Source organism: Phoenix dactylifera, chromosome 8 (assembly GCF_051530095.1).
Source record: "Phoenix dactylifera cultivar Ajwa chromosome 8, Ajwa_hap1_PhDact_Kaust_v1.1, whole genome shotgun sequence".
In the NCBI taxonomy this organism is placed as follows: Eukaryota; Viridiplantae; Streptophyta; class Magnoliopsida; order Arecales; family Arecaceae; genus Phoenix; species Phoenix dactylifera.
Window position 1 is genome coordinate 5,626,563 of NC_143197.1, and position 26,959 is coordinate 5,653,521.

At 39.5% G+C, this 26,959-nt stretch overlaps 1 protein-coding gene and 1 long non-coding RNA gene across 3 annotated transcripts; both read left to right on the plus strand.

Moving 5' to 3' along the window:
* Positions 1–402: 402 nt before the first annotated feature.
* LOC120110184 (autophagy-related protein 18c-like) lies at positions 403–10,502 on the plus strand. 2 transcript variants are annotated; one of them, XM_039124471.3, is made up of 5 exons: positions 403–746; positions 4,110–4,900; positions 8,232–8,490; positions 9,132–9,255; positions 10,149–10,502. In XM_039124471.3, exons 2-5 carry the CDS (start codon positions 4,142–4,144, stop codon positions 10,255–10,257), a joined length of 1,251 nt encoding a protein of 416 aa, XP_038980399.1. In that variant the 5' UTR covers positions 403–746; positions 4,110–4,141; the 3' UTR covers positions 10,258–10,502. The 2 variants fall into 2 exon arrangements, with proteins under 2 accessions (XP_038980399.1, XP_088558648.1); XM_088702522.2 differs by lacking the exon at positions 403–746 and adding an exon at positions 775–896 and having other exon boundaries at positions 10,149–10,457.
* A 2,073-nt stretch (positions 10,503–12,575) lies between these two features.
* Positions 12,576–26,076, plus strand: LOC103702168 (uncharacterized). The gene is made up of 2 exons (XR_603265.5): positions 12,576–12,714; positions 15,952–26,076. It is a non-coding gene; the product is annotated as an uncharacterized LOC103702168 (long non-coding RNA).
* The last annotated feature ends 883 nt before the right edge of the window (positions 26,077–26,959 follow it).

Below are 26,959 nucleotides of genomic sequence, written 5' to 3' on the forward strand. Positions count from 1 at the left end.
GGGGGGTAAGCAAGAACTTCCAGAGCATTCTCTTACTTGCTACTATTATCTCTCCTTCTCCTCCAATCTCCTCTGACTTGATCGTCGGAGGGCCCCCACTATCCCAGTGGTGGTGCGAGGCTTGCTTGTAGGTTTTCCGGTGGAAGGTGGAGCGCAATCAACACCAACCAAGGCAACTCAAACGGAACCCCATTCACACCGCTGTGCCAATCGTTCTCGGTTTGGACCACCAGCAACAATAATCATATACCGTTTAAAAATATTAATTATTATATAAAATTATCTATTATAAAGAAATTCGAATATTTAGATATCGATTAGATAGTTTTATATTGATGCGGATATTAGCGGGATATTATCCGATCTTCACCTTTAAGTACTTCGTATCGTCATCTTGATCCTAATGAAGACCAAATCCGAAGGTCGGATTAGACAATCCATCTAATCAATCTTCACCGTCCGATGGCCAATCAAAGTTTTTGATACGGTGTTTCTAACTGGGGTTCCCGCAGCTTTCCTGGCCCCGCGCGGCCCGGACGCCTGTTAGTACCGTAACCTTCCGGCTCGGCTACGCTTTCCTCGCGAGAGAACAACGGAGCGGAGAAGGGAGAGGAGAGCGTGAGAGAGATTTTTTTTTTTTTTTTCTTCCCACGCTACGATCATCTCAGCTCTCTTTTCGGATTCTTTCTCGGCGTCCGTCTTTCGCCTCGCGGAAAGAGAGAAAGAGGCATCGCTGAAACTTCGAGGTATTGGAATCAAATCTTTGTCTCTTTCTCCGCTTCCTCTCCATTTAATCCGTTCCAGTTTCGGTTGATTAGGGTTACGGAGATTGTGCATTCGTCTAAATCCTCAGATTGGCTCTTTTAGATCTCGTTCTCTAGTCTTCGAATCGAGAGGTTTCGATTCCTATTCTCTGTAATTGTTATTCTCTGGTTTATCTTCTTGTACTGAGGGTAAATAGGTTGTTCAGAGGTTTAGTTGGTACTTATTTGGTTTTGTTTTTTCAATATCATTTGACGAAATTTAGAGGATTATTTCTCCATTTCAACACTTCTCCAGCTATTTTAGAACCTGTGTTTTTCCTATCTTGTCTTTTCTTAGTTTTTTTTTAATTTTAAATTTATGGGATTCTTTTGATACACTGTTCTAAGTTGTGATTCAAGATTTCTGGATATATCTTTGTCTCAATGCAATCAGAACATTTCCTTTTCTTCTCTTCTTAGAAAGCTGGACGGCGACAGTGTAAACGATTCAGATGTCGTCATATGTTTGGGAATTCCATTAGTTTCTACTAAATTCTTGCTTGATTTATCTGATATGCTGGTTAATGTGTTGCGTTGAAATACATCCTCCTGAATTCATGAACTTAAAGCTCAGTATCAAACATTTAAGTGTATAATCTCTGACTTTGCTCTATATATCATTGTATTCCTTCTGGAAAGGCTGAGGCTTTATATTGCTTTCTATTGGACAAGGTCTTTGGTTCCTTGGCTATAGCACCTTTTCAGCGCTTAACAAAAAGTTGAAGTGTGAAAATTAGCTTGAGTATTTATGACACGTTTTGAAAGGTAACACAAATAATATTTCTTCTTTTTTTTTTGATAAAGAAGTAAAAAGTAAATTTATTCACAATTTTATGGAGAGTTTTTTTTTTTTTTTTTGATAAGCCGGATAGATCATAGAATTTTGGTATGAGTACATCCAAGAAAAATCATAAAATAAAATATGACGGAAGGGAGGAGAAATAGTATCGTAGGTGGCTTACAAAATCTTATCAGAGTTTTGAGCCACATAAGAAGCGACCCAATCAGCTGCCCTGTTTGCCTCCTGATATACGTGAGTGACCTGAAAGGTAATGCAATCCCTCACTAGTCTGCGGATATCCTGTAGCAACGGATGTTCGAAGCCGACCCTAGACAGGCCCCGAATCTATCTGATCATTGTAGCAGAGTCCCCTTCGACGTGAATACAATTCGCTCCTACGATGAGCCTTGCATAGGTGATACCCTCCTTGGCTACCCTCAGCTCAACTCTGAGGACAGAAACATCATAGATACAGCTGTGACCTGCCACAACAAGTCTGGAATCAGAGTCCCTGATCACAAACCCCTTTCCACCACTACCCCTAGCGTTAGTCACCCTACCATCAAAGTTTACCTTGAGAAAGCTCGAGAATGGGAGCTCCCAAAAGATGAAGATTGTTCGGGTCACTGCAAGAGCCTAAAGTGAGTCGCAGGTGTTCCTTGCCATCACAGGTTCTTCAATAAATGGGGTCTGAATGATCTCAACCGCTTAAAGTAAGACCCTATCCGCAACAAGTCTCGGAAGCTGCCTTCTGTTCTCAAATATATGGGAATTCCTATCAAGTAGATATGGTAGGCGATGTATGCGAACCTAATACCTTTTGGGATAGTAACTAGTCTTCTCATGTTTCCCTTCAAAAAGGTAAGGATAGCTTCAATAAGGGTTGTCGACTGACTAAAGCTCAAGGTGATCCCGGCAAGCCTCCGCACCTAAGCCGCTCTCGGGCAACAAAATCAAACATGCACCATGGACTCCTCATCCAGACAGCTATCGAAGGCAAGAGGGAGCCTCAATCCTCTTCTACACAACATACCTCTGGTCGGAAGATAACCCCATGCCACCTTCCATAGGAAGAGGACAACACAAAGGTGAATGCGGAGCTTCCGGATCCAGTCACTATCAATTAGCCGTGTGGGCTCAACTCTATACAAGTCGCATAGGTCATTTGCTCTCACTTTCAAACTGCATGTCGACCACCAAATCTTTCTGTCTAAAACCCTATGCCTAAGGATCGGCACAACAAGAATCCTCTCAACCAGCTGCTCTCCAAAGGTGCGTAAGATAACAACAACACTCTGCCTCCTCTCCCTTGAAAGAAATAGATCATAAATCTTTAGGCCATTCGCACTCTCCAGGTTAACCATAGTAGGCTACAACCTCAGCGGCAGCTCAGAAACCCAAGTATCATCCATCACATCTATTGACTATCCATCTCTGATCGACCATCTGATATTGGACAATACCAGCAGAGCGCAAACGCACATCTCTCTCCAAATGAAGGAACAATGCCATCCTGCTTGGAGGTTTGTTGCTGTGGTCTACAAACTATACTTGGCCCTCATCATGGAGCTCCAAAGACCCTCCAGCTCAAGCAAGTACCTAGTAGCATGCCTAGCCCCCGGAGCCTCTCTCCTCGTCAATAGGGACTGGATGCCCAAGCCTCCGCTGCGTAGTGGCTGACACATCATATCCTAGGCTACATGGTGCACTCTTCCCCTTCCATCCTGTGTGCCCTATGGGAAGTTTCTGCCCATCAGAGATTTCAAAATACATATTTGCCAACTTTTTATGTTGGTTTAGTTGGATCAGCCAGGCTGGTATCCAGGTGCTGAAATTAAATAGAAGTTGAGGATTGGCTGATTGAATTGTATGCAGTTGACATAAAGCAGATTTAAGTTGTCTTTGGACTGCTATCTTGCATTTTGAGTGTTAACCATTAGTCCAAAAGTGAAAATCATAATTGTTAGTGACAGGTAATCTTTACCTGTGATCCAGATAAAATTAAAGTATACTAGCCTTCAAGCTACAAATTTCACATTAGTACGCCGCAATAAAAAGTGACGGATCTTATCTGAGAAAGCCATCTTAGTGTCATTGTCATAAGATCTCTTTCAAAATCATACTCCCTTTATTTTCTTACATCATGCTTAAAGTATCTTCTAGACAGTGGATAGCGCATATGACAGGATTTTATTAGCAGTTAGCAAAGACTAGGTGTGTACTTGTAATCATTCTTTTATATCAGCACTCACTAATGTGGTATAAGTGGGTTGACAGGTTTGTGCTAATACTCATGCTAAGCAAATGTCTGTGTGTTTTCATGATGTGTGGGTCCATGCATCTTTGTTGCTTTCTTTTATATCAACTGTTTTCTTGCAAGAGCCTATGACATTTTTTTCTTAGCATGTGCAATATTTTTTATCGGGATTTATGAATTTTTTGTATCTTGTTGATGTAAGCATTTGGTCTATGAGAACTTGCAAGGAGTTATAGCTTTAATTGCTTACTTCTCAAACCTTTTATAGGTTCCTTCACTGGTGTCTGTCCTTCAATTCTCATGAGCTCGACAGTTTCAACATCCCGGGGAATACATCCACCAATGAAGCTTGGCTCACTGGAATCACGACATTCATGGCCATCGTCAGTCCCTTTTGGTCAACCTGAGCAAGACTTTCATGATGATGAAACTGAACTATTGTCGGTGTCTTGGAATCAGGATTATGGATGCTTTGCTGCTGGAACAAGTAATGGTTTCCGGATCTTTAACTGTGATCCATTCAAAGAAACCTTTAGGAGAGACTTGAAAGGTGGTGGCTTTGGAATAGTTGAAATGCTTTTTCGATGCAATATCCTAGCTCTTGTTGGTGGTGGTGCCAATCCACAGTACCCGCCAAATAAAGTAATGATCTGGGATGATCATCAGAGTCGGTGCATTGGTGAATTTGCATTCAGATCTGATGTCCGTGCAGTGAAATTAAGACAAGATCTCATAGTTGTAGTTCTTGAACACAAGATATATGTGTACAAATTCCTAGATCTGAAGCTTCTCCATCAGATAGAGACTCTGGCTAATCCCAGGGGGCTATGCTGCCTTTCCCATCATTCTAACACCTCTGTGTTGGCCTGCCCTGGTCTGCACCGGGGACAGGTCCGGGTTGAACACTTTGGTTTGAAGGTGACAAAGTTCATTAGTGCACATGATTCTCACATTGCTTGTATCACTCTAACGATGGATGGGCTTCTTCTGGCAACTGCAAGCACAAAGGGGACCTTGATTAGAATATTCAACACAATGGATGGTACTCGCCTACAGGAGGTAAAATTTGCTGAACGTGTGTTAAGAGACCGGTTTCACAAGTTCATCCTCCTTATTATTTTTTCAAACTAATCTAGTCTTAAGTCATGTAAGTGAATATTAGTTCCTTGAAAAGGAAGCCTTCTGTTATTGCTTATGAAGAATTTGTGGGTGTTCTTGTCAAAGCTAGTATGAAGTATCGAGTATCATGCTGGACTACAATAATCAAGTTACTTGTTAATAATTGTTATGGATTTAAATATTTTTGCTAGGACTGGGAGGTGGTGCCCTTTCAGGAAGACACAGTTCTTCTACTAGTTATAAAGTAATTAGTCGTACATTTACATTATCAATGAAGACTGTAGTGTACAAGTTTTCATCATGATTACGCTTGCTGGGTCTCATCAGATGTTGCATCATTAGTACACTAAGAAGTGGGATACCATTTTGCAGGTAGGAGAACTTTTCATATATAGTGTGTCTCCGTCCACTAAATTTCATAACATCAAGCACATGTTCTTTGTTAGTGTTTATTTTGATAATTTGTTTTCATTGTGCATAAATTGATTTTTGGTTAATTTGTCTGTCAGGTATATTGAAGCTTTTCACCTCTCTTGATATGTTTTGTCTTAAACTCTTGATATTATAAGCTTAGGTTGCAGATCTATTCCCTTCTATTTGCCCAACATACCTTTCAGTTATTTGAGTGTTCTTGTCATCCATCCATCATAGTGTATCTCTATTGTTTTTCCTTTTTCATGAGCTGTTTAGATTGCATTTCCAAAATACTGCTGCAAATTTTTCTCTGTTTTTGCTATGAAATGATTTTGATTAAAAAATTATATATTTCTTTCCTTTTCTTCCCCCCTCAATTTAAGCTTGGACACTTGCTCTTTCGAGTTTTTTACCATAACCTAGTTATGTGATCCTGGCAATCCGGGGTCCTAAAGGGGCAAACCTAACCTTTGGCATTATTTTTGCACCAAATGGCTGCCCCAAGACCCGAACCTATGCCATTACACTTTTCAACCCAAGCTTTTTTACCACTGCACCAAGCAATGGTCCCCGGCACTTGCTTCTTCAAGTAAGAACTCAAAGAGAACTCCATAATGTAATTTTCTTTGAATTTGACTAGAAAATTGGAAAAATTATGGCATGATACATCTGATTAGGCATAATAAAGTTCTTCATTTAAGTTGATTTCTTGAAAACAATTGTTTGCTGCTTCAACTTAGTAAACACTTTTAGATTATAAATAAATGTTTTGCATTGCACTTAGTTTTTGATTTTATTGTCGGTCACCTGATTCACGATGAAACCTCCTAGGCATTATTTTATTTCTCCGATATGGAACCGATCCAGGATAGCCTAACAAAGCAGGTGATATTGGTGGACATTGAGAGAACAAATAGATGTGTACTGATCAACAGAGATGCGTAAGAATGATGATTGCAGCTAAAGGTGGTGCAACTGATGAAAGAACACATCCAAGGAAATTGCTAAATGTAGACCTTGGGGAATTGCTTAGGAAGAAATTAGACAGGCTATTGCGTAAATCAATGGATGATGGCAGTTGTCAGAAGTGGAGATAACTTTGATGAGGATGCATTTGGGTAAGGCATAGAACCATGTATATTCTATAGCAGGGTGTAAATGGACTATGTCAGGTTCTGTCCAACATGGTCTAAACCTAATCCAAGTTTGTGTGGAGGCAAGCTTTCAAACCCATTCTGACCTATTTATGGTCTTGAGGGCAAATAATATGTTTCAATGAGCTTCAGTTAAATCTTAAATTAATGAATGTTCTACAACATGGGCGACATTCTCCTATCCGATGTTCTTGTCCAAAGATCTCGAATGATCTCAAGCATTAGTCCTTTAAACTTCTAATATTCAATCCACAATTATGTTGAAAGAACCTTCTAACCAGATTTAGGTATTCCCAAACATGGTGGTTGAGCATAAATATATATCTGTTTTCTTGTTGTGGTGGAGGATGGAAACTAGGTTTCCTGCTTTATCCATTGAGATCCATAGTTGGCTCATGTTTTCTATCTTATAAAATAATTATTTTCTTTTCTTATTTCTAGAAGATATAAAAAGAATTGAATAATCTTTGATTTAATCCTATGCTTGTGATTCACAATGGGACCTTGATCTTAATAAAATTAATTGAAGTGATGTAAAAGCTGCATCAATCATCATGGATGTATTCTAGGTTACACTTGTTGTTATGTTGGAAGGCAATGGCTCAAAAATCCTGACAAGTGATACCTAGTAGGAGAGCCAAAAATCAAAATCATTCGTGTTGTTAGTGATTCAAGAATCTAGGAGAGATGAAGAATAAGATTTCATGCTTATTATGATGATGGATCCACGTTGGATGATGGAGGTCCCACATTGATGATCCGAGTTGAAGACCCCTAGCTTATGTATCAAGTGGTCAAAAAATTTAACAGTCTAAATAACATTAACCCATTTATGTTTTTTTGATCACTTAATGCATATACTAGGGGTCTCCAAATCTCATGATTTTTGGTGTATAGGTAGTTTAGGTAGTATATTACATCCAATAGCTCAGATCATCGATGTCAAATTCCCATCATTCAATGTAGACCCAACCGGATCTGAGTAGAGATCTGTTCAAGTGTTACCTAGTCTAGCTCTCTCTCTCTCTCTCTCTCTCTCTCTCTCTCTCTATATATATATATATATATATATATAATGAAACTTTAGTTTGAATAAACTATTCTAAAGTTCTATGCAAAATTGGTGGCTTGTAGATATTCTTGCGAGTATAACCATATTGTCTTTGTAGTATCATTTCCTTTGAGCCTCACTGTCCTTCTATAAGTCATGGTGATGAGAAAGGATGTATTATTAGCTACCACATATTCAGGTAACGTCCAACTAACTGAATATTTTGGAGTAATTGGAAATATAAGATGAGTACATCAAAGATGGGGATTTTGAACAGGATATATGGTACGATGGATGGTTTGAAATGTGTTTTTTTAAAGAAGTAAAACCAAATCACCTAGTGCTGTGCCATTGATAAGCCGAGTTCATCTTAAGTTCTTAACACTTCTCCAGCCAGAGCCAGGCTTATCTGACTTGGTGTTAATCAAATAAAGTTATGTTTTGTACCACATATGCGACTTTAAAACACCTCATAATTTTGGATTATATTTTCTCTACATCTTCAGCTTCTTATCAAAATCAAGCAAAAATCTATGCTACTCTGTGGTAAAATTTGTTTGCTTTCTGATATCTTCCTACTTCACCATGTTCAAAATTTTCATACCTTTGCAGAAGAAATATGAATGACTATATCAGTGAACTTGTAATGCAGGTACGCAGAGGACTAGACCGAGCTGATATATATGGCATCGCTCTCTCACCGAATGTACAGTGGCTGGCAGTGTCCAGTGATAAAGGAACTGTCCATATATTTAGTCTTAGAGTCAGAGTGGCAGGAGAGGATGCATCTAACCATCATGCTGCTGCTCAAGGTCCAGGAATGGTTCATCAAAACTCTTCTACTTCTCTTGATGCCCTTATATCTCCAAATACTGGTACCAACGCCAGCTCATCGTTGTCTTTTATGAAAGGTGAGGGGACATAATGATTGATGGTATCTTTTTCTTTCTTTGGTCTACATTGTCAATGAGAAGTGAGGATCTGGAATTTAGAATAATTGCATCACGTTGTTGTTATTACATTGTTCATTTTTACTTGTCTTTTCTGGAAAAAATGTCTTAGACTGTAAATCTGATGTTCCTTAAGGCTAGTGTCTATAATGTTGAAGTCCCAAGTATGTATGCAATCAAATAAATTGGTTGGCTGAGCCCTGAGGTCTAGAAGATTTTTGCTTTTCCTTCACTTTAAAAATCATCTGAATGATTTTGGGTCAATCTAGTTGCTTTCTCATGATGGCATTCCCTTGCAAGCCTCTTTGTAGAAAATGCTTCCATATGGTGATGGGCACTTATTTTCTCCTTGGTACTTTCTTTCCTTGGAACTCTGAACTAACCTTTACCTTGTTGGTTCTGCCATGGGTTGGAGCTGTTAAATCCTGACTAGCTTATCTTGTAATGAGATTTTTTTGTCAAGCTCCAAAAAAAGTAATATGCTGAGATTTGAGCTTTCAATTACACTTTCCACCTTCATTTGTTCGTTGGCATTGTCTATATGAATGCAGAGAATTGGTGAAAGAAAGGACATTAATCTTACATGTACCGATATTTTGCAGGAGTGCTTCCAAAATACTTTAGTTCTGAATGGTCATTTGCTCAGTTCCACTTACCAGAAGTCGGCCCCTATATTGTTGCATTTGGGGCTCAAAACACTGTTATAATTGTTGGCATGGATGGCAGGTATTGATCCTTGACCATGGCCTTCTATTTAGTATTTTATTTTGGTTTCTGAATCAACACCTAAAGGTTTTAAATTCTCTATATTTGCAAGTATATGTGTCCTGCCATCACTAACTATATAAATACTAGAGCAATTGCATATATATTTACGAGCAATTGCAATTATGTTTATCTCACTTGAGATTTGAGCATGGAAAATTTAGCAACTAGACAGTCATATTTTCTATTGAGCCCTTCTTCAAGCAACATCTTGTTGTGTCATGCCTTGGAAACCTAGATTTTCGGTAGTAAGCCAGACAATTAGATAGCTAAATGGTTGGTTGGATGGATAACTGCATCTACTCATTCATATGACCCTTCTTGCTCGCTTGAACATTTTTAATATGGCATTGGCTTGTCATAATTCTAATTTGAGTGTAAAACTGTTCTACTCCTTTGAGATACACTATGATGATTTAGAAGAATGTAGATCACTTTTGGTACTATTTTCTTGCTTGCTTTCCTTAATCTGACTTGTTTCATTGGGTTCTGCAAGAAACTCAATTACATGTTTGGTTTACAAATCCTTTTTATTCAGGGCTTGCAATGGTATGTTTTCCATGGATTTAATTGCCCTACTTAGGCCTCAGCCTGTTTGCATTTGATATTTTGGCCGATTAAGCAACAGGAGAGGGCTTCGCATGAGATGTTTAAAAAAATGCGGGACTGGATGAAACATTTTGTGCCTTCAGTAATGATGATTAACATGTATTTAGTTAGTACGTGTGTGGGTTCCAAAGTCTAGTCATTGGAACTTGGGTTATCCTTTTGGAATCTAATCATTGCACTTAGAACTTGGGTTATCCTTTTTCTTACGTTGATTGCGCTATTTATGTCCTGTTCCTTTTTTCCAGTTTCTACAGGTGCAGCTTCGACCCGGTCAGTGGTGGGGAGATGTTGCAGAAGGAATATGTCCGGTTTTTGAAGGCCAACAAACGACGGCCAAGACCAGCCTCATCCTGAGATTGTGGAACAGTCACATATCCAATTGCACTTCATGTTAATAGGAGATTTTATCTCAATATATTTTCATATATGCCCACTTCACTTTGTGAATTCTATATCAGAAGCTATAGTAGGAGATGTTTAGGTAACAATCAAAATCCTAGTTCTCCTATTCATCATAGAAAAACTTTTGGCTTATCAATACTGCTTTATTTGTATCTAAAGTGACTAAAATTTACAAAGTTTATTGCATTTAAACTATACCTGCATCAGCCAAAATATAATGCATTAGGTTTTACCCAAACTCCAACTAGAAATATATGGAGTCAGCGGAAGCTTGTTGAAGTGGGGCCCCAGATGAAGTCATGCATGACTGAGTCTGACAGGACTTGGCATGCTCCTGATGTAGATCCTTCATCAAAATTAATAAAAAAAAGGAAGGCAATGCAAAATTTGTCCCTGGAATTTTTAAAGGGCATACAAGGAGACTCCCTTTCTTCTGTTTTTATCTCATAATATTAATTTTTCAAATGATGCGAATGGTTCACCTAATGAAGCGACTCTGAGCTAAGCAAATACAAGTTTCTATATTCGGGGGAGAACGGCTCATATTTAATCGCCCTCGTTGATTTGGTCATCACTTATAGCTCCTTTTTTGGATATTTCTTCACTGCAACTTGCCATCCGTCTGGTCGCTCCAGTCAGGGAAAGCCAATTAGCCCTGCAGTGGTAATCCCATGTAATGAAGCTGACTTCAAAGATTTTCTATTGATATATCCTCCTTATTGGCGGGCAAAGAACTAATAAATATAAAAAATGCTGCTTATTTAAAAAAAATATAAAAACATGAAAAAATATCCATTTCTAAACATTTAGATTCACCTCATTTCAAGAGATCAAAGAGGTTCATTGGAGTGCCAAAATGAAACAATAAAAAACTTCAGGTCGGTAAGCTTGGCTAGCTAGCAACCCTCAGGTGAAAGAAACGGATTAGGTTTAAAGTACGGAAATTTGTAGGCCAGATGGACTAACAACAAGGGCGGCAATCATAGAATGATTTACCAACCTGATATGAAGTCAATGGCTTTGGATCGAGATGGTAATCGGCGAGGAATCAAAAAGCAGGACGGTCAGGTCCCTGAGCTCCTCCAGCAGACCAGAGTCTCTATGGCCATCGGAGCGAGGGAAGGAGGTTTACAGTTTTGTCGGAGCGGAGCAGGACTAGAGGAGAGATTAGAATTTAGTCCTTGCAGCTGTATTATCACATGGTAATATAAATATTTAACAAGGGGTTATATGTTAAAAAAGGTGTTAGGTTAAGTTCTCATTAATATCGGCATTCCAGTTGCCGACCTTATCTTAAGTTTCAATAAACGATCACGCAAATCTAAGGGGTTAAATTTAAATATAAAACACCCTATCTCATAAACTCCCAAAAGAAGGGGGTGGTTCTATATACACCCCCCCTATTGCTCAGGACACCCCCCAAAAATTTAAAAAAAATTAAATACTCTCTACAACCCCCCCATTTGCTAAGGACACCCCTAAAAAATTAAAAATTCCTAAATTACCCCCCACCCTCCCCACCCCCTCACCTAAATTGCTCTCTACACCCCCCAAACCCCCCCCCACCCCGCTCTTCCCCTCCAAAACACCCGCCGGCTTCTCCCTTCCGCCCAAAAAACCTCGCCTCAAGCACCTCGCCGGCGGCCAAACCCCCTCCGTCTCCCTTTGAACTGTTCCGCCCAAAGCACCTCGCCAACGCCCAAAACCCCCCCGTTCCCCCTTCTCCCTCTCGTCGCCGGCATTCTGTTCGGCTGCACAGAGCCGGACAGAACCCTTCTGTTCGGCTGCACAGTGCCGGACAGAAGCCTTCTGTTTGGCACTGTGCAGCCGAACAGAAGAGTTCGGTTGAGGGTTGCCGAACAGAAGGCTTCTGTTCAGCACTGTTCAGCCGAACAGAAGCCTTTTGTTCGGCGATCCAGTGCCGAACGGAGCACGAACCGTGAAAAAAAAAAAAATTTCGAAACAAGGTGGAACACGTACCTTTGCGGCCGATTCTTCGTCCCAAATCACTAGTTGCTTGTCCATGCTTCGAATGGGGCTTAAATCTCCTTCAAAGATCGCCTAAACGATGTAAATGGATCGAGGGGTTTAAGGGGGGTTTGAGGGGTGTTTTTTTTTTCTTTTCAAAACGAAACGGAGGAGGAGGAAGGGGGGTGTACTGAGAAAATTTCAAGGGCAATATGGTAATTACACTAAAGGTTAGTTTGGGTATTTTTTTTTTGGTTTTTGGGGGGTGTCCTTAACAATAGGGGGGGTGTATATAGAACCACCCAAAAGAAGGCCCTTCATGATTTATAGCCAAGAAATTTTTCCCTCCTTCGGTCGGTTTCTTGTTTCTTTCTTTTTAAAGAATACTTGGCTGGGTGATTCTTGAGGGCACTTCAAGGGAGGCGAAGAAGGTGCGATGAGGTATGTGGGATCTTTCTCCAATCTAGTAGCTTAGATATCTTTGGAGCCCTGCAGTTTGTATTTTATTTTTCCTAAGATTATCTCTTGATCTTGATGTGAAATCCTTTGACCTAATTCTTTGGTGAATACTGCGATCTGTGATGCCTCTGGTTTGGGAGACTTGAAGCATGGTTGATGCTTTCATGTGTTCGGGACCGCAAATAACTTGGCCCAATATTCTCTCTCTTTTATTTCATTCTTTTGTTAATATGATTTTCTTAAGTTTTTGTACACATGTTTGTTAGATTAGCCAATGAAACTCCTCATGCCTATCCTATAATGGGGGAATTGTTTTGGTAGTTGTCATGATTTATATGTTGGATCTGCCTGTTCATTGTTAATCTTGCTCAAGATTGGCTGAAGATGGTTTTGTGGTCATTGTTCTTTTGGCATTTCTACATCGATATTTTGATGTAATCAACTGCAATCGTGTTCCTAGAATTTAAATGTTCTAAATTACATATTGGATCCCGATCAACAAATCGAGGTGCACTTCTGTTAGGTGCAAAATTCGAAATTAGAAAATTTTATTTTATTTGGGAATTAGTGAAATATATTTTTTATGTGGACTCTAGGACTAGAATTTTACGAGGACTCTAGTATTCTATTTCTATACGAACTCTTATTAGGATTTTGAGTTTATACATACCCAATGCTATGTAATTGAGAACACAAGTTTACATTATTGAGATTTGAGAATATTGAGTTGCCCTCTCCCTCTACCTTCTTCTCCTCCTTTTATTGGTCTTAGAGCTTGTTGTCCTGCATCATACCCTCTGCAGTCCATGTTCTTTTTCCTCCTTCTTTGTTACTTTGAAATGTAAATAATGTAAAATCTATTTGTTGATTTCATTCCCCCTCCTAGACATGTTCCAGCTCTGGTTTCTTGGGTCGTGGTGCATTATTTAGGTTAACTCTTGTGATTAAGGATGCTGTAGAGTCTAGAAAGTTTTGATAACATAGTAATGATTATTAGACCAAGCATTCCTATAGGATAGTATATAAAAATATTTCTTCAAGAAAATTGTTGCTGGGAGTGAATGCACGAGACCTAATTCTCTAGTATCCTGGAAGTCTATGCTAATATATTAAATCTCAAATGTCATCCGTGTCCTCACATGGTTAACACAAGGAGCAAGATAACTAGATGATCATTATTATTCAGCTTACAAACATGAGACCAAAAGAGGAAAAAAAAAAGGAAACGGTTCATGGGATACAACAAACCATTACTGCAAAAGACATGGACCAAAAGAAAGCTTATTTTGTACGCAAACTGGTCTGAAATCAAATACACAAAGTTGTGCACAAACAGAACAACCTCTACTTGAACAAGTTCAGAGTTGTTGGCTCAAATGTGCTACTAGTGCAAACATGAGGACTGAAGCCATGATTGCCAGAAGATGATCCTGTTGGAGCCAAGTGTCCACTGGGTTCAGAAACTGCCAATCCCTTCTGTTTTGACGATTTTGGGTCAGAGCTACTGTGCTCACTGAAGCTCAAATATCCAGAAGAAGATGCATTTGGAACCAAATATGGATTGGGTTTTGGACCTGCCTCACCCTTCCGTTCTGGATTTTCAGAGTTACCAGGTTGTGACTGCAAGAATAGTATATCATAGATAGACATCCTTTTAGCTGGTTCCCACCTTCCATATTGTCCTAACTGAGACATTGGGCTGGCAATGGTATAGCTTGGTATGGCTGTAACCATAGCACAATCCTTTTCACCATTAAGAAATGGACTGAAGCTTCGGTTTGGTTCCACAATTTGGCTTGCAGTTATTGTCGAGATGTTCTTGTTTCTCTTCGAGAATTCTGTCATGCCAACCTGAGAGAATGTTCTAAGTAGCTCATCAGTCTCCAACTCACAGCTAGGTTCTTCGTTGAGGTCGAAACCCAATTTCTCGTTGGTACCAGCAGAAGGAAATGGCTTGCCACTGGTTATTGTGGAAACTGCGGCAGTAGTTGGAGAGAAGTGCATATCTCTTGCAGCACTGCCAGCAGCTGCATCTCTGCTAAAGCTAGGGTTGCTCGAACAGCTTCCAAACTGGGGGAAGAAGCTAGTAGTGTCACTTGATGTGTATGGTGTCCAGTGAAAGGGCATAGATTGGGCCTTCTCACATCGAGCATATTCCTGAAAGTTATTCTCTGCTGCCTGCTCTGCTTGGTGGCCTGCATCCTTTACGTAATTTGTCAAGCTTTCTTTGTAGCTTGGACCATTGTTGTTCTGAGAAAATAGAAGAAAGTGATAAGAGATCAGTTACAATAGATAGATAGATAGGTAGGTAGATGGAGTCATGGACTGTTGTTGTTCTGACAAAAACAACGGTCAGGTTAGATAGATGGATGTGAAAAACAGAGCGGTCTCCTTTTTTTGTCGATAAGAGTAGTCTTGTGAGAGAAACAATAAAAGTCTGTATCTGGTAGAACATTGACAAGCGACCTTTAAAGAGCACCTGAATCTATAACTTTAAGAGAGAAACTTCACACCCACACAAAACACAATAAGAATCCATGAGAATGAAATTTTGTGCACTTTGATATTTTCCCCCTTCTTTTCCTTTTAGATTTGTATAGCTTGGAACAACAGCCTATTGGCTATTAAAATCTTACACTTTTATCCTAGGTAATTGATGCTTCTTAATGTAAATCCAGCTATAGTCAAAGCCAACTAATGGTGTCTTTTTTTCTTTTTTTTTTGCTTCATCATGTAGAAAAAAAATCTAATGAATATGAAAGTCTGCTTTCCCATGGAGTAATGATCTTGATAACTCAACATATATTTTTCAACAGCTGAACACCATCAAAATTGCAAAATGTTGTGAGGAACATCTTTTTCTTTTGTTCCTTTTTTACAAAAAAGAAAGAAATGATGGGTAGAGACACCATTTGCTTCCCTGGTCCACCTTATTTGTGTATGTGGCTATATCCGAGTTATATTTGCTTCCCTGGTCCACCTTATTTGTGTAACTTTTTTAGTTAAGAATGAGAAAGAATAAACTATTTTATTTCTCAAGATGTTCTGCCTTTTTTTTGAACTGTTTAAACAGAGTATTGGGACATATAATCTCCATAGCAAATGCATTAGGTGTTGTCCAAAAATACTGTTTAGACAGCGTGGACAGGTTTAACCTAAACTGCTGAAGAAATAATGGCAACAATCACAAGCTAAGTCTATCCCACTGGTATAATGCAGGCCATGGAGAATAATCAAAATCATGTTTCACCATGGATTAGGAAGTCTCGGCTCTCAGTCTGGAAACATCACATTCCATTAATGGGAAAAATCGAAGCAAGTTCTCATTCATGCAGATACGCAGAAATGTAAAGGTGTGATCTTAATAGTTTTCTTATATTTGGGAATGATTGGTGTTCAGAGTTTGTTAGTTGAAACTTATGATAGCAACGAATAGCAAATAGTGGCTTGCAAGTATGCATTTTGTTCACTAGTCTCCAGGACAACAGATTCTAGCAATAAGATCATGTGAATAGAGATAGTATAAGAATATAAGAATATCAGACTTACATAAACAAGCTGCACCTCTTGGTTGTAAACCATTGAAACAATTGGCTCGCTAGAGTCGTTCCCAGGCTTGTATGTATACCTTCGTTCCTCTGTGGAAGGATCAGAACATTCTACACAATCTACAGAGGATAACCAAAAAGTTAATTGAGTGAGACTTAATATAACATCTTTAATATTTTAATGACTAAATTCTGAGTTCGTATATGCATATTGATTAGGAAAAGAGACTACAAAAAACTTATTCTCTTTTGGTATTTCTACATTGGCATATACATGCATGCATCCATTCATCCATCCATACTTACATACGTATATAAATATAAAAACATATGCATGTTTTACTAGGGACTTGTGCATAGAGCAATCTGACAAAATTATGTGTTTAATTTACTTTAAGTTGCTTCTTATTAGATGCCAGCTTTATGAATGAAATCCTCATTACCTTTTCTATAGCGGGGCCTTGAGATAGCCCTAGTTTGAGATGTTATTGTAATGGCTGGGTTCTGATTCAAAGATAGGATTCTTCCATTTGCTGCAACATTTATTTCCATGCCACTCTGATTCATGTCACTATGAATCCTCGGATGTGAACTACCTTGTGGACCTTGTGGTTTGGCAGCCTTGTCCAAAATCCTGAGATTGCCATCTTTTCTTACACCCTCTGTAGTATTGAGATATGTTTGGCTCCATTTTGAGAGTTCCTCATAACTTGTCCTGTTGTTTTTTAGACATTCAAGAGCATGATGTATTTCATTTTGCAAGTACTCTGCCTGCAATGTTGGATCTTCTATTTCAGTTAATGAGGCAAACACTATTGTAGGTGATACATGTGAATGGTTTGCTCTTTGTTGTATATGAAATTAAAATACTTTTAATGCTACATAGTGATACATATGGTAGACTTACCTGTTGGTAAGTTGTAGCATCTGAGGCATTATATTTTGCGTTGCGAAATACTGAATTAATATCAGCCTACAAAATGTGAATGCAAGAATGAGAGGGTAATTGTGCATTAAGAGCCAAATGAAGATAAAAGAACGAATAGAAGCCCAAAACTGGAGTCAACATGCCTGAGATATAGAAAACCAGAAAACAGAAAGCAAACCTCAAACATCTTTAGTGAGCAGTAGATTCCTTCCTGGAATTTAGTCCTTAATGTTGCAAAGTTTTCAGGTGTTCTCACTGTTTTCTTTTTTATCTAAACAGAGATAAATCATTCTGTCATTGAATTGGTCAATAATATTATTGAATATTGAATGAAATTGGGATCAAAGTATGAAGATAAACCTGGAAGTCTTTTGGAAAATAGAAAAGGTTTTTTTCATCTTTTCTGTAACATAAGAAAAGATAAAATGAATCTCAGATGCTGTAACATTACACTGGACTTTGTAGTTTGAAAACTATGTTTTGTTTTTTCTAGAAAATAAACTGTTTCATGTCTAATTAGTTTTAAAAGCAACTATTAGCAGGAGGTATGGCAAATTGACTAGATAAAGTGGCATAATAACTTACGCTTGGATCAGGTTAAGAATACATTCAATAATTTCGCTTTCACATTTTCGTAATGCAGAATTATTGATTGCTGCCCAATGAAAATAAAATTAGTTGAGCTTTATAACCATCATCTAATTCTCACATTGGCAATCCATTTATCTATATTTTCTTTTAGTTTTTAAAACAGAAAGTTTTACCATGATGGGTTGGAAGAACTTGGTGTGGATATTGTGCTTCCTGCAAACAATAACACCCTTATATTAAACTGTAGCTTCAAATATGAGACTATTAAAGAGAACTTCTCAACTAACTGTCATGATTGAAAATGCAACCTTAATCTAGCTAGATCAGATTCCTTGGCTGTGACCTCATTAGAAACTATTAATATTAGAACCCAATATTGTGATACTCAGTGAAATGAATGCGGGTCAAAATGAGTAAATCTTCATTTTTCCTCAAAGAAGCACTCCATAATGCTGGAGAGATCTTGTAAAAAATTATGAAACAAATTACCTCATAAATTTTATCTGTCTCTAACTTTCTACCTCTTTTTTGCATTCTTTCTTGGCCATCACCTGTTGCCTGCACAAAATTCATTGGTACATGTGCTTCTTTTTTGTTTTTCTGCTCTTCAAGGGCTAATAATCTAGCACTTCTCCTTCGACCCCCCTCAGCCATTATGGTAGCTGCTTTCCCTTCAAAAGAAAAAAAGAAAAGAAAATTTAAAAAACTTGATATTTACTTTAAAGAAAAAAGAAAGTAATTCCTATTGTTGGTTCATACATTACTTCCTATTTAAGGTAAATCATTGTCAAGGAGTTTTTCAGTTACACATTTCCTTTTTTTCCCTGAATCTCTCTAGCTTCTTTATTTTGCATAGTGTCCGCATATAGGAAAAAAGAGAGTACTAATAGATGAAATAGCACAACATGATTCTATGTAGGAAGGAGAATATACATAAAGAAAAATAATGTATTCTTTTTTTGAAAATATTTGATTGATAACTAGAAGAGGGTGGGTTGAGATATCCATCATCACAATTTAATTATTCCTTCGGAAAAGTATTGGGACCATAACTCTTAGCTTCTCATCTCAAGAAATATCAATAAGGATTGAAGACCCGGTCCCTATGGTACCAGGCATTGATGTACAAGATTGGTAGTGAACTGACTCATGGAACAGGTGTTGCCGTGTCGGTACTTGGTTCTAGCAGGTTTTGCTTGAGTCAAAAGCAGCTCAAATATTCTTTTCTTAGCTATTCTGCATTCAATCAGGGAGAAGAAAGTGAGAGAGGGAGAAAGAGAGTGAGGGGAAGGTTCGGAAAATTCAGATCTGGCCGATTAGACACATTCGGTTAATTATAAGCCTACAAGAGGTTGGGATAAAGATAAATTGGTCGGTCCTATAACTTTTTTGCCCTGAAAATCAGAAAATTTAAGAGAAATCTTGCAAAATTTTTCCAATTGTGGCATGAATTTTGGTTATTGTAGATTGGGCATCAATCTACAATGCCCTAGATTATTTTATGTATTTTCTGTGAAACAACAAAAGGAAAAATAAAATAAATATATATATATATAACAAAATAAAATGGTGTTGGTACCTATACTCGCACCATAAACTTGATCTACTGCATCCGTGGACCTAAAAATTAACCCTAACCCCAATAGCAACCCTAGAACAACATACGCACATGCACATAACAAAAGGAGAAATCAGAACCAGTACTACAAACTATGCCGGCAGTGTACTGGTATCATACTGGCCTCGAATTCTGTATTGTACTTTGAAAATGTGCAGACTAAATTCTGTATCTTCATAACATCATAAACTGATACATAGGAGAGATGATGGAGAAAAAGGATAAAAGGAAGAAGGCTGAATAATATAATAAGCATATACAAACTTCAAAATTAAACAACTGAATGAAAGTAAAAAAGATCATACCTTAGAGAACTCCTTGATGATCCTTGGTCGGAAGTCTTTGCACAATTTTCCGGATGCAAATCATCCTCTGTTGGTGATACATTTGAGCATTTTGGTGCTATATATAGGACATTCTTGAATACAACACGACAAATGACAGCACTTTGAGGATATCGGCGATATCGAACGTTAGAGACGTAAAGGGCATTGATGAAAACAATTAAACTGATAAGGGCACAGTAAATGAACTGCTTAAATGCTTTTGGAATTGTAAGAGCCAGCACATACCTTAAATGAGACCCATGGCTCGTGTGGGAGTCCGAAAATTAGTCTTGCTCTGACTTGGTTGGACCTTGTAGAATTGGACTTGGCATGATTAAATTTCGTAGACTAGAAAAGGATTAGTTCTTTCCTCAAAAGCAAAGAGGAAAAGAATTAGTTCAAACATCCAAATTTAGCTTCTTAAATACGGACTTGACCCAAAAGAGACTTGACCCAAACCACATAAAAAATCAATTGTTTGGTCATGTTTGGTTTCAATTCTTAGAGCCACTTCCATTTGCGATTAAATATGTTCAAGATGGATCATTCTCGACCTGATCCATTGGTAGCCTTAAATGCATGGGACACCAAGGATAAAAAAATTATTAGTAGTTATTTTATGGTCTTGCTGATCAAAAAAGGAAACATTTAACAAATGGTAATTTAGTATACAAGTATTTCTAATAAGGAATGTCGAACCGACCCAAATCAGACGGTTCAGTTTGTGCTAAACTGAATCAATGCCAACCCGAGAGAGTCAACCATGATTGTCGATTTGGGTTATAAAATCCCTCGTTCCCCCCCCCCCCTCCCCCCCCGATTCAAACCAAAGCTTCAAGAGCCTTCAGGGGCTCTCTCGCCTGCTCTCTCCGCTCTTCGCCCCTCGTGGGGCTCTCTTTGCTGGACCCCCAGAGCCTCCACTCCCCCCCTCTCTCTCTTTCTTTGCCAAACAGTCACTCAAAGTAAGCCTCCCCCTCCCTCTCTCTCGCAGATCTGAATGACTCAAAGCTGCTTTGAGCCCTCGCGAAACCCTCCCTATTGTTGGACACCTCAGCCTTAGTCTCTCCCACTTTCAGATGAGTCTGGAGGCCTCAAACTTCCTCTCTCTCTCTCCCTCCTTCCTCTCCCTCTCTCTCTCTTCCTCTCTCTCTCCTCCCTCTCTCCATTTTGGTAAGCTTCGATGCAATGTACTATGGACCCATATCCTACTGAATTGGTCCCTGGCCTCTACGAGCCTCGGTATCGGTCTGGCAGACCTTGATTTCTAATATAATTGTATCAAGAAAATTCATATTTAGTAACAATTAAAATTTGAAAGGACTTCTCATCTATTGGAATTACTATTTTTGAACTGAATACGGCATGATTGAGACTGTAAGGTGAAGAATCATATTTTTACATTTAAAGCTACTAAAGAAGAAATGAAGTTTCCAACCTTACTATCAAAGTTATCCACCGAAGCTTGTAAAAATGACAAACTGTCAGATAGATCCTCTCTTGACAAGAGCACCAGCGGTCAAACAACACCTTCTCTCAATATATTTATAATTCACACTCACATAAATTGAAGCAGCATTATAGAAAGTAGGGGTTAAGATAGTTTCTTGACATATAAGAACAAGATTGCTCTTCATGTTCTTGATTCAGTTCTCTCTACACTACATTTATAGTACAACACTGTTTTAAATTTTAACTGGTGGAAACCAAGGTTTCAAACAATAATAAGGTATGTTTTATAACAGACAGGGTATGGGATGACATGGTTGTGTTTGGCTGGGAAGTCCTATTGCATTACCGATTTTGGTCCCAAATTTGCTTTTCCCCCTTTGCTAATTTGTATTTTTCTAATGGTTATTCTAGCTTGGACCATATTTGATGTATTAAAACACCTCCCAATATGAAATCAACAGGAAAAAAGAGTATAACAACCAAGATCGGCTGTACCAACCATACCGACGTATCGGTGGGCACCGGTACTGGTACTATACCGAACCGAACCAGTACTGTACCGGTTCGGCTGGTTCGGACCAAAAGCCAAAAAAAATTTGAGGTCAGTACGAGCCGGTCAGTACGGGCCGATACCGGATCGGTACGGATTTGTATAGGCCGGTACCGGATCGGTACGGCCGGTACCGGATCGGTATGGGGCGGTACCGACCGGTATGAGTTGCGAATAGTCGGAACCGAAAAATATAGCTGTATCGTACCAGTTCCGTCTGCTACCGGTATGTATCGGCCTGTACCGATCCGTACCGATCCGTATGGCAGACCATGATAACAACACTTGCAAGCTCAAGGTTCGCTGTACCGATCGGTACCGGTCGGTACCGAGCGTACCGTACCCGTACCGATGGGTACCGGTATCGGTACACCAATGTCGGTATGCCTGGCGTACCGTATACCGTACCGTACCGACACTCGGTACGCCTATACTAGTGCGGCACCGGTACGGGGTTCGGCACCGGTACGGCGAACCTTGTGCAAGCTAGTACTGAGCAATATGGGGCTGATTCAATCTAGTTCCTCTAGGAACCAGTATTCAGGGATGCTAGATACTAGTTCCTAGCAGGTATGGTACATATTGGATGGTATGGGACAATATGCTTGGCTCCTTGGTCCATCATAGAGATATTAAGTTGCATGACTTCCACATGGCTCCTTAGCCCATAGCTTAATTGGTGGTGATGGTGGTCATAGTAGTAATTTATATATGACACATTTTTCATGATGCTTCTTTTATTTGTTTTATTGGTCCTATTATATGATTTTTGGACATAGTGATCTACGTAGGTATGTTTGCATTACAATAAAGAAGAGGAAGTATATTGACAAAGGTTCTAAGTTTATGATACGTGGAAGAGATGTGCCATAGTCTCATGAGCCTCATCTAACTGACACAAAAATCATAGTGGATACGACATTCAATATAGTCTATTAGGTTGGATAGAAATAGGAGACCGATGCTTTTAGGCGCCCATGAGAGAACCTCAGAAAAGAGACCTCGCACGCCATAAAATAACCAATCGAGATGGGTAATGTCACCTAAGCTTTAGGGGTCTTAAGGCATTTCCAATAAAAGATATAATAATTCTTTTTTTTTTCTTTTTGCAAGCTCAACTATTGTTGGTCAAGTGGTGATTGGCCATTGTAGTTGCACCCATACAGGTGCTGTGAGACTGGACCAGATCTTGAGCCTCTACCTTGCTGCACTATGTGCCCTCACCACGATGGCCAATCCCTTGTTGTCTATAGAGATGGCCATGTCATGCAGCCATAGGGGATTTAAACTTTCTCAAAAGCATAATAATTGTTCGACACCCTACTCTCTAATCAGGTATATACTTAGCTTTCCATGGACTTTGCTTTAGAGATTTCCCTATTCTTGCTTTTTAGTTAGTTTCTTGATATTTCTGTCTTGTTCCTTCTTTTGGTGGACTTGAAGAGCTGTCAGCTTTATTCACCCTTAGAGGCGATCCTATTGAGGCAAATGTATCACGGATACAAGATTTTCTCCAATATTAGTAGGTTATATAATAGAAATCATACCGCTTATACCCTATTTATCTGAAGCTCATTTTTTGTACTGATGTTGTTTAGATTTAGAGCCTACTTGGGTAATCCTGCTGGATCGATGGGATTGGGGACAAGATTTCTAGCATTAAGGGATAATGGCTCAGCCTAGCCTACATTAAATGTATCTTCCCTTGCCCATTCTTACAGGGATAAAAAAAGTTCCACAAAGGTCTTTTTTTTCCTTCCCTCAAGGTTCGGGCCGAGGGAGAGGGGGGGTGTTGGGTTGATATGGGCTATGCCAAATGAGTTGCCCAATCTATGAATCTAATAGCAAATCCAATCCAATCCTACTAGATTATCCAAAGAGATCCTTATATTGGTTTATTTTGTAGCAAAGTCGGAGGAACCAGTATCGGACTCCATACCGATTTTTCGGCAGGACAGCTCAGTATGGGCCCGCGCCGTGCTGGGCCGGGCCCGTACCGACACAGCGAATAGACAGGGGAGAGGCCAAACAAGAGAGGAAAAGAGAGAGAAAGAGCGGGGGGAGGGAGAGGACGTCGATGGAGGGCCGGCGGACCTCGGTGGAGGCCGCGAGGGGGCCGATGCCAGGGAAGAAGGCCGCTTAAGCGGCCGACCCCTGTTTCGTTCAAAACAAGGGTCCGCCACTTGAAAAATTTGGAAATTCGTAAGTGAAGTCGGCAAATCAATTGCCAACTTCACTTACGAATCCCCAAACTTTTTAAGCGGCCTTCTTCCCTAGCGCTGGCCCTCTCATGGGCTCTGTCGGGGTCCGCTGGGCTCCGCCGGCATCCACGGCTTCCCTCCCTCCCTCCCTCGCTCTCTCTCTCTCTCTCTCTCTCTCGTTCTACCTCTCCCAGGGTTTGGCCGCTTAAGCGGCCCTTCTTTCCCTGCGCCGGCCCCCTTGCGGCCTCCGTCGAACTCCGCCAGCATCCTCTCCCTCTCCCTCCCTCCCTCTCCCGCTCACTCTCTCTTTCCTTTTCCTTCTCCAACTCCGGAATGGCATTATGTTTTCTAAGGAGGAACCGTACTGGTGAGCCACCGGTACGGTTCGAAACGGGTGGAACCGGGCGGTTTGGGTCGGTTCCGCCGATGTTGTTTTGTAGATACATAATTTCTTAATCTTACTCGAAATTATGCGAGAAAGGTTTTTGTTTATTCTCGTTATAGCTGCTGTTGAAGTAAATATCACATACAATCGCTAAAATCACATTTTTGGATTTAAGATTCCCAAATTGGGTTTATATTGAACTGCATTTTTGCTATTTCCTCGATAATTTTCTTCAAAAAATATCATGCTGGATGGTTATTAGATCAGATACTCCAACAAAATACCTAAAGAATTTAGTAAAAAGGGCTCCCTAGTCACGAGGCTCTTGATATTGAGAGGTTTGGGGAGGGTTAGATATATGCAGCTTTACCTCTGCATGCAGAGAAACTGTTTCCATGGTTCAAACCCATGACATTCAGGTCGCAATGGATCGACCTTACCATTGCACCAAGGCCACCCTCTAGCTAAAGGATTTAGTTGTTAGCGGAAATTATAGTTGCAAGAGTTAAAAGGAGTCATGAATCTGATTTAATTCCTGAAGCATCCAGTAAGCATCCTTAAGCATTCATAGTTAGTCTGTCTACATGGTCTTTTGTTTTTTGAGTCCATAAAGAGTCCATGTGTTAATCTCAAATCTCATCTTTGAATCTGACTTGTCTAGCAAAAGAAATAATTTATTTAGATAATTGTCATTATTTGTATACAAAGTTCAGATGATGATACCTAATAGAGAGAGAGGAGGCAAAAGAAAGCTTGCTTTTATCTGCAATCTGTTTCAAAGTTCAAACCCACAAAAGTAATAGATACAGGTCAAATTTTACTTTGGGCTGTGAAATAGATTCGCAGTGCTGGCCTGAATGGGTGGCAAGACCTAGCATACTCACGGAAGCCCAAAGTGGTGGAAGACGATGTCTTTGAAGCCAAGTGTGGATAGGGTTCAGGGCGTGCCAACCTTTTCTGTCTCATTGGTTTTAATTCACTGAGTTGTGACTGCCAGGATGGCATATTGGAGATAGATGTTCGTCCAGGTTGCTCCAACCTTAAGCACTGCCCTATCTGAGTCATTGAGCCGAGAACAATTTGTTTTGGTTCTTCAGCTGTTATTGTATGAATGCCCCACCATTAAGACATGAATTGAAGCTTTGGTCAGGCTTGGTAACTTTGCTTGAACTTGATGCCGAGATATTCTTGCTCCTCTCCAAGAATTCTGGTGTGCCAACCAAAGAGCAGTCTAAGCAGCTCATTGGTCTCAAGCATGCAGTTAGGACCTCCAACAAGGCCCGAACCCGGCATGTCATCAACATCAAGGGAAGAACAATCCACGCCACTGAAAATTGTGGGTTCTTTCTCCTTAGAATGGGAATCTCTAAAATATCTGGCAGAAGCTGGAGGAAAGCATATGGCTCTTGCTGCACTGTTGACAGCTGCAGTTGTGCCACAGTTAGGGATTTTAGAGCAGCTGCAAAACATGGAAAAAGAGCTGTTCTTATCACTCCGAGTGTATGGTCTCCATTGAAGTGGTACTGGCTGGGTTCTCTCTTTGGGCATATTTCTGACACTTGTTCTCTGCTGTCTTCATGCATTTTGTCAAAATGCATGAAGCTCACTTTGTAACTTGGAGTGCTATTTTCCTGAAGGGAAAAGAAGGAATGTAATGACCAAAGACCAGCTACTTACTGTATTGTAGGCTGGAAAGATGTAATGATATCACTTCATTCATTAATGTTTGACAAAATTAAATAATAGCACATCATGCAACACTTGAACCCTCCCTGACAGTTCAAGATACTGAGAAAACAAAACTCGTCATGTGATAGAAATTATGGTATCATTCTAAAGAACATCTGGAGCTATAATTGTATGAGAACTTCAATACCAGAATGAGAACACAATAAGAATCTAATTATGAGAGAACTGAATGTATTACAACAGTTCTTTTTTCCTTGGCTGCGGTGCAGTTTGAAACCATAAGATTTTTGAAATTTTCTGGTAACATACCCTCATCAGATCTAGTTCATACCTAAAGTAATTTTACTAATCTCAATTCTCTATTTTAGGGTTTAAATCAGCATGTCAACCAAGACTTTGTTTGTAAACCAGCTGAATGCTGCCGATCCAAACAAAGTTAGGAGTAGGAGGGTCAACAGTTGCCATAGAAGTATGTAAAATTGCAAATAAGGAAAGGAATAGTTTGTACCAGTTAGTTGGCAAAGAAAGGTGGACATTTGGACAAACAAGTGTATGGTGTCAGCTTTACCCAGTTAAAATCGGGTGACTGCTGCTTATTGCTGTAAATTACAGTTGTAGTCAAAGCAATTAATGCTGTTGTTAGCCTATAAAGAAAAATTTAATAGTTATGCAAGTATCAAGTATGTTTGTTGATGGAGTATTTTCATGTGGATCATGGTTATTTGTTGCAAAATTTATGAGAGTTGTATGTTTTTGAACTGCAGCCGAGTTTTTTCCCCTGAGAAAGAAGACAGGCATAACCCATCACATTTCTGCAGCTGAGTTATCAGAGACATTGGCTAAACATATTTAAATATCATATAAATAGCAGCCGACCAAGGGAATCAGCTGAGATTGTCTTTGCTGACAGAAGTGGGCATTCAATTCCAAGAGTGACGTATC

Bases quoted from the DNA above. Each gene is read 5' to 3' on its own strand.
- LOC120110184 (XM_039124471.3), top strand. From the start codon at position 4,142: ATGAGCTCGACAGTTTCAACATCCCGGGGAATACATCCACCAATGAAG. The intron at 4,901-8,231 runs GTAAAATTTGCT...CTTGTAATGCAG, and splicing joins ATGGTACTCGCCTACAGGAG to GTACGCAGAGGACTAGACCG. The intron at 8,491-9,131 runs GTGAGGGGACAT...GATATTTTGCAG, and splicing joins ATCGTTGTCTTTTATGAAAG to GAGTGCTTCCAAAATACTTT.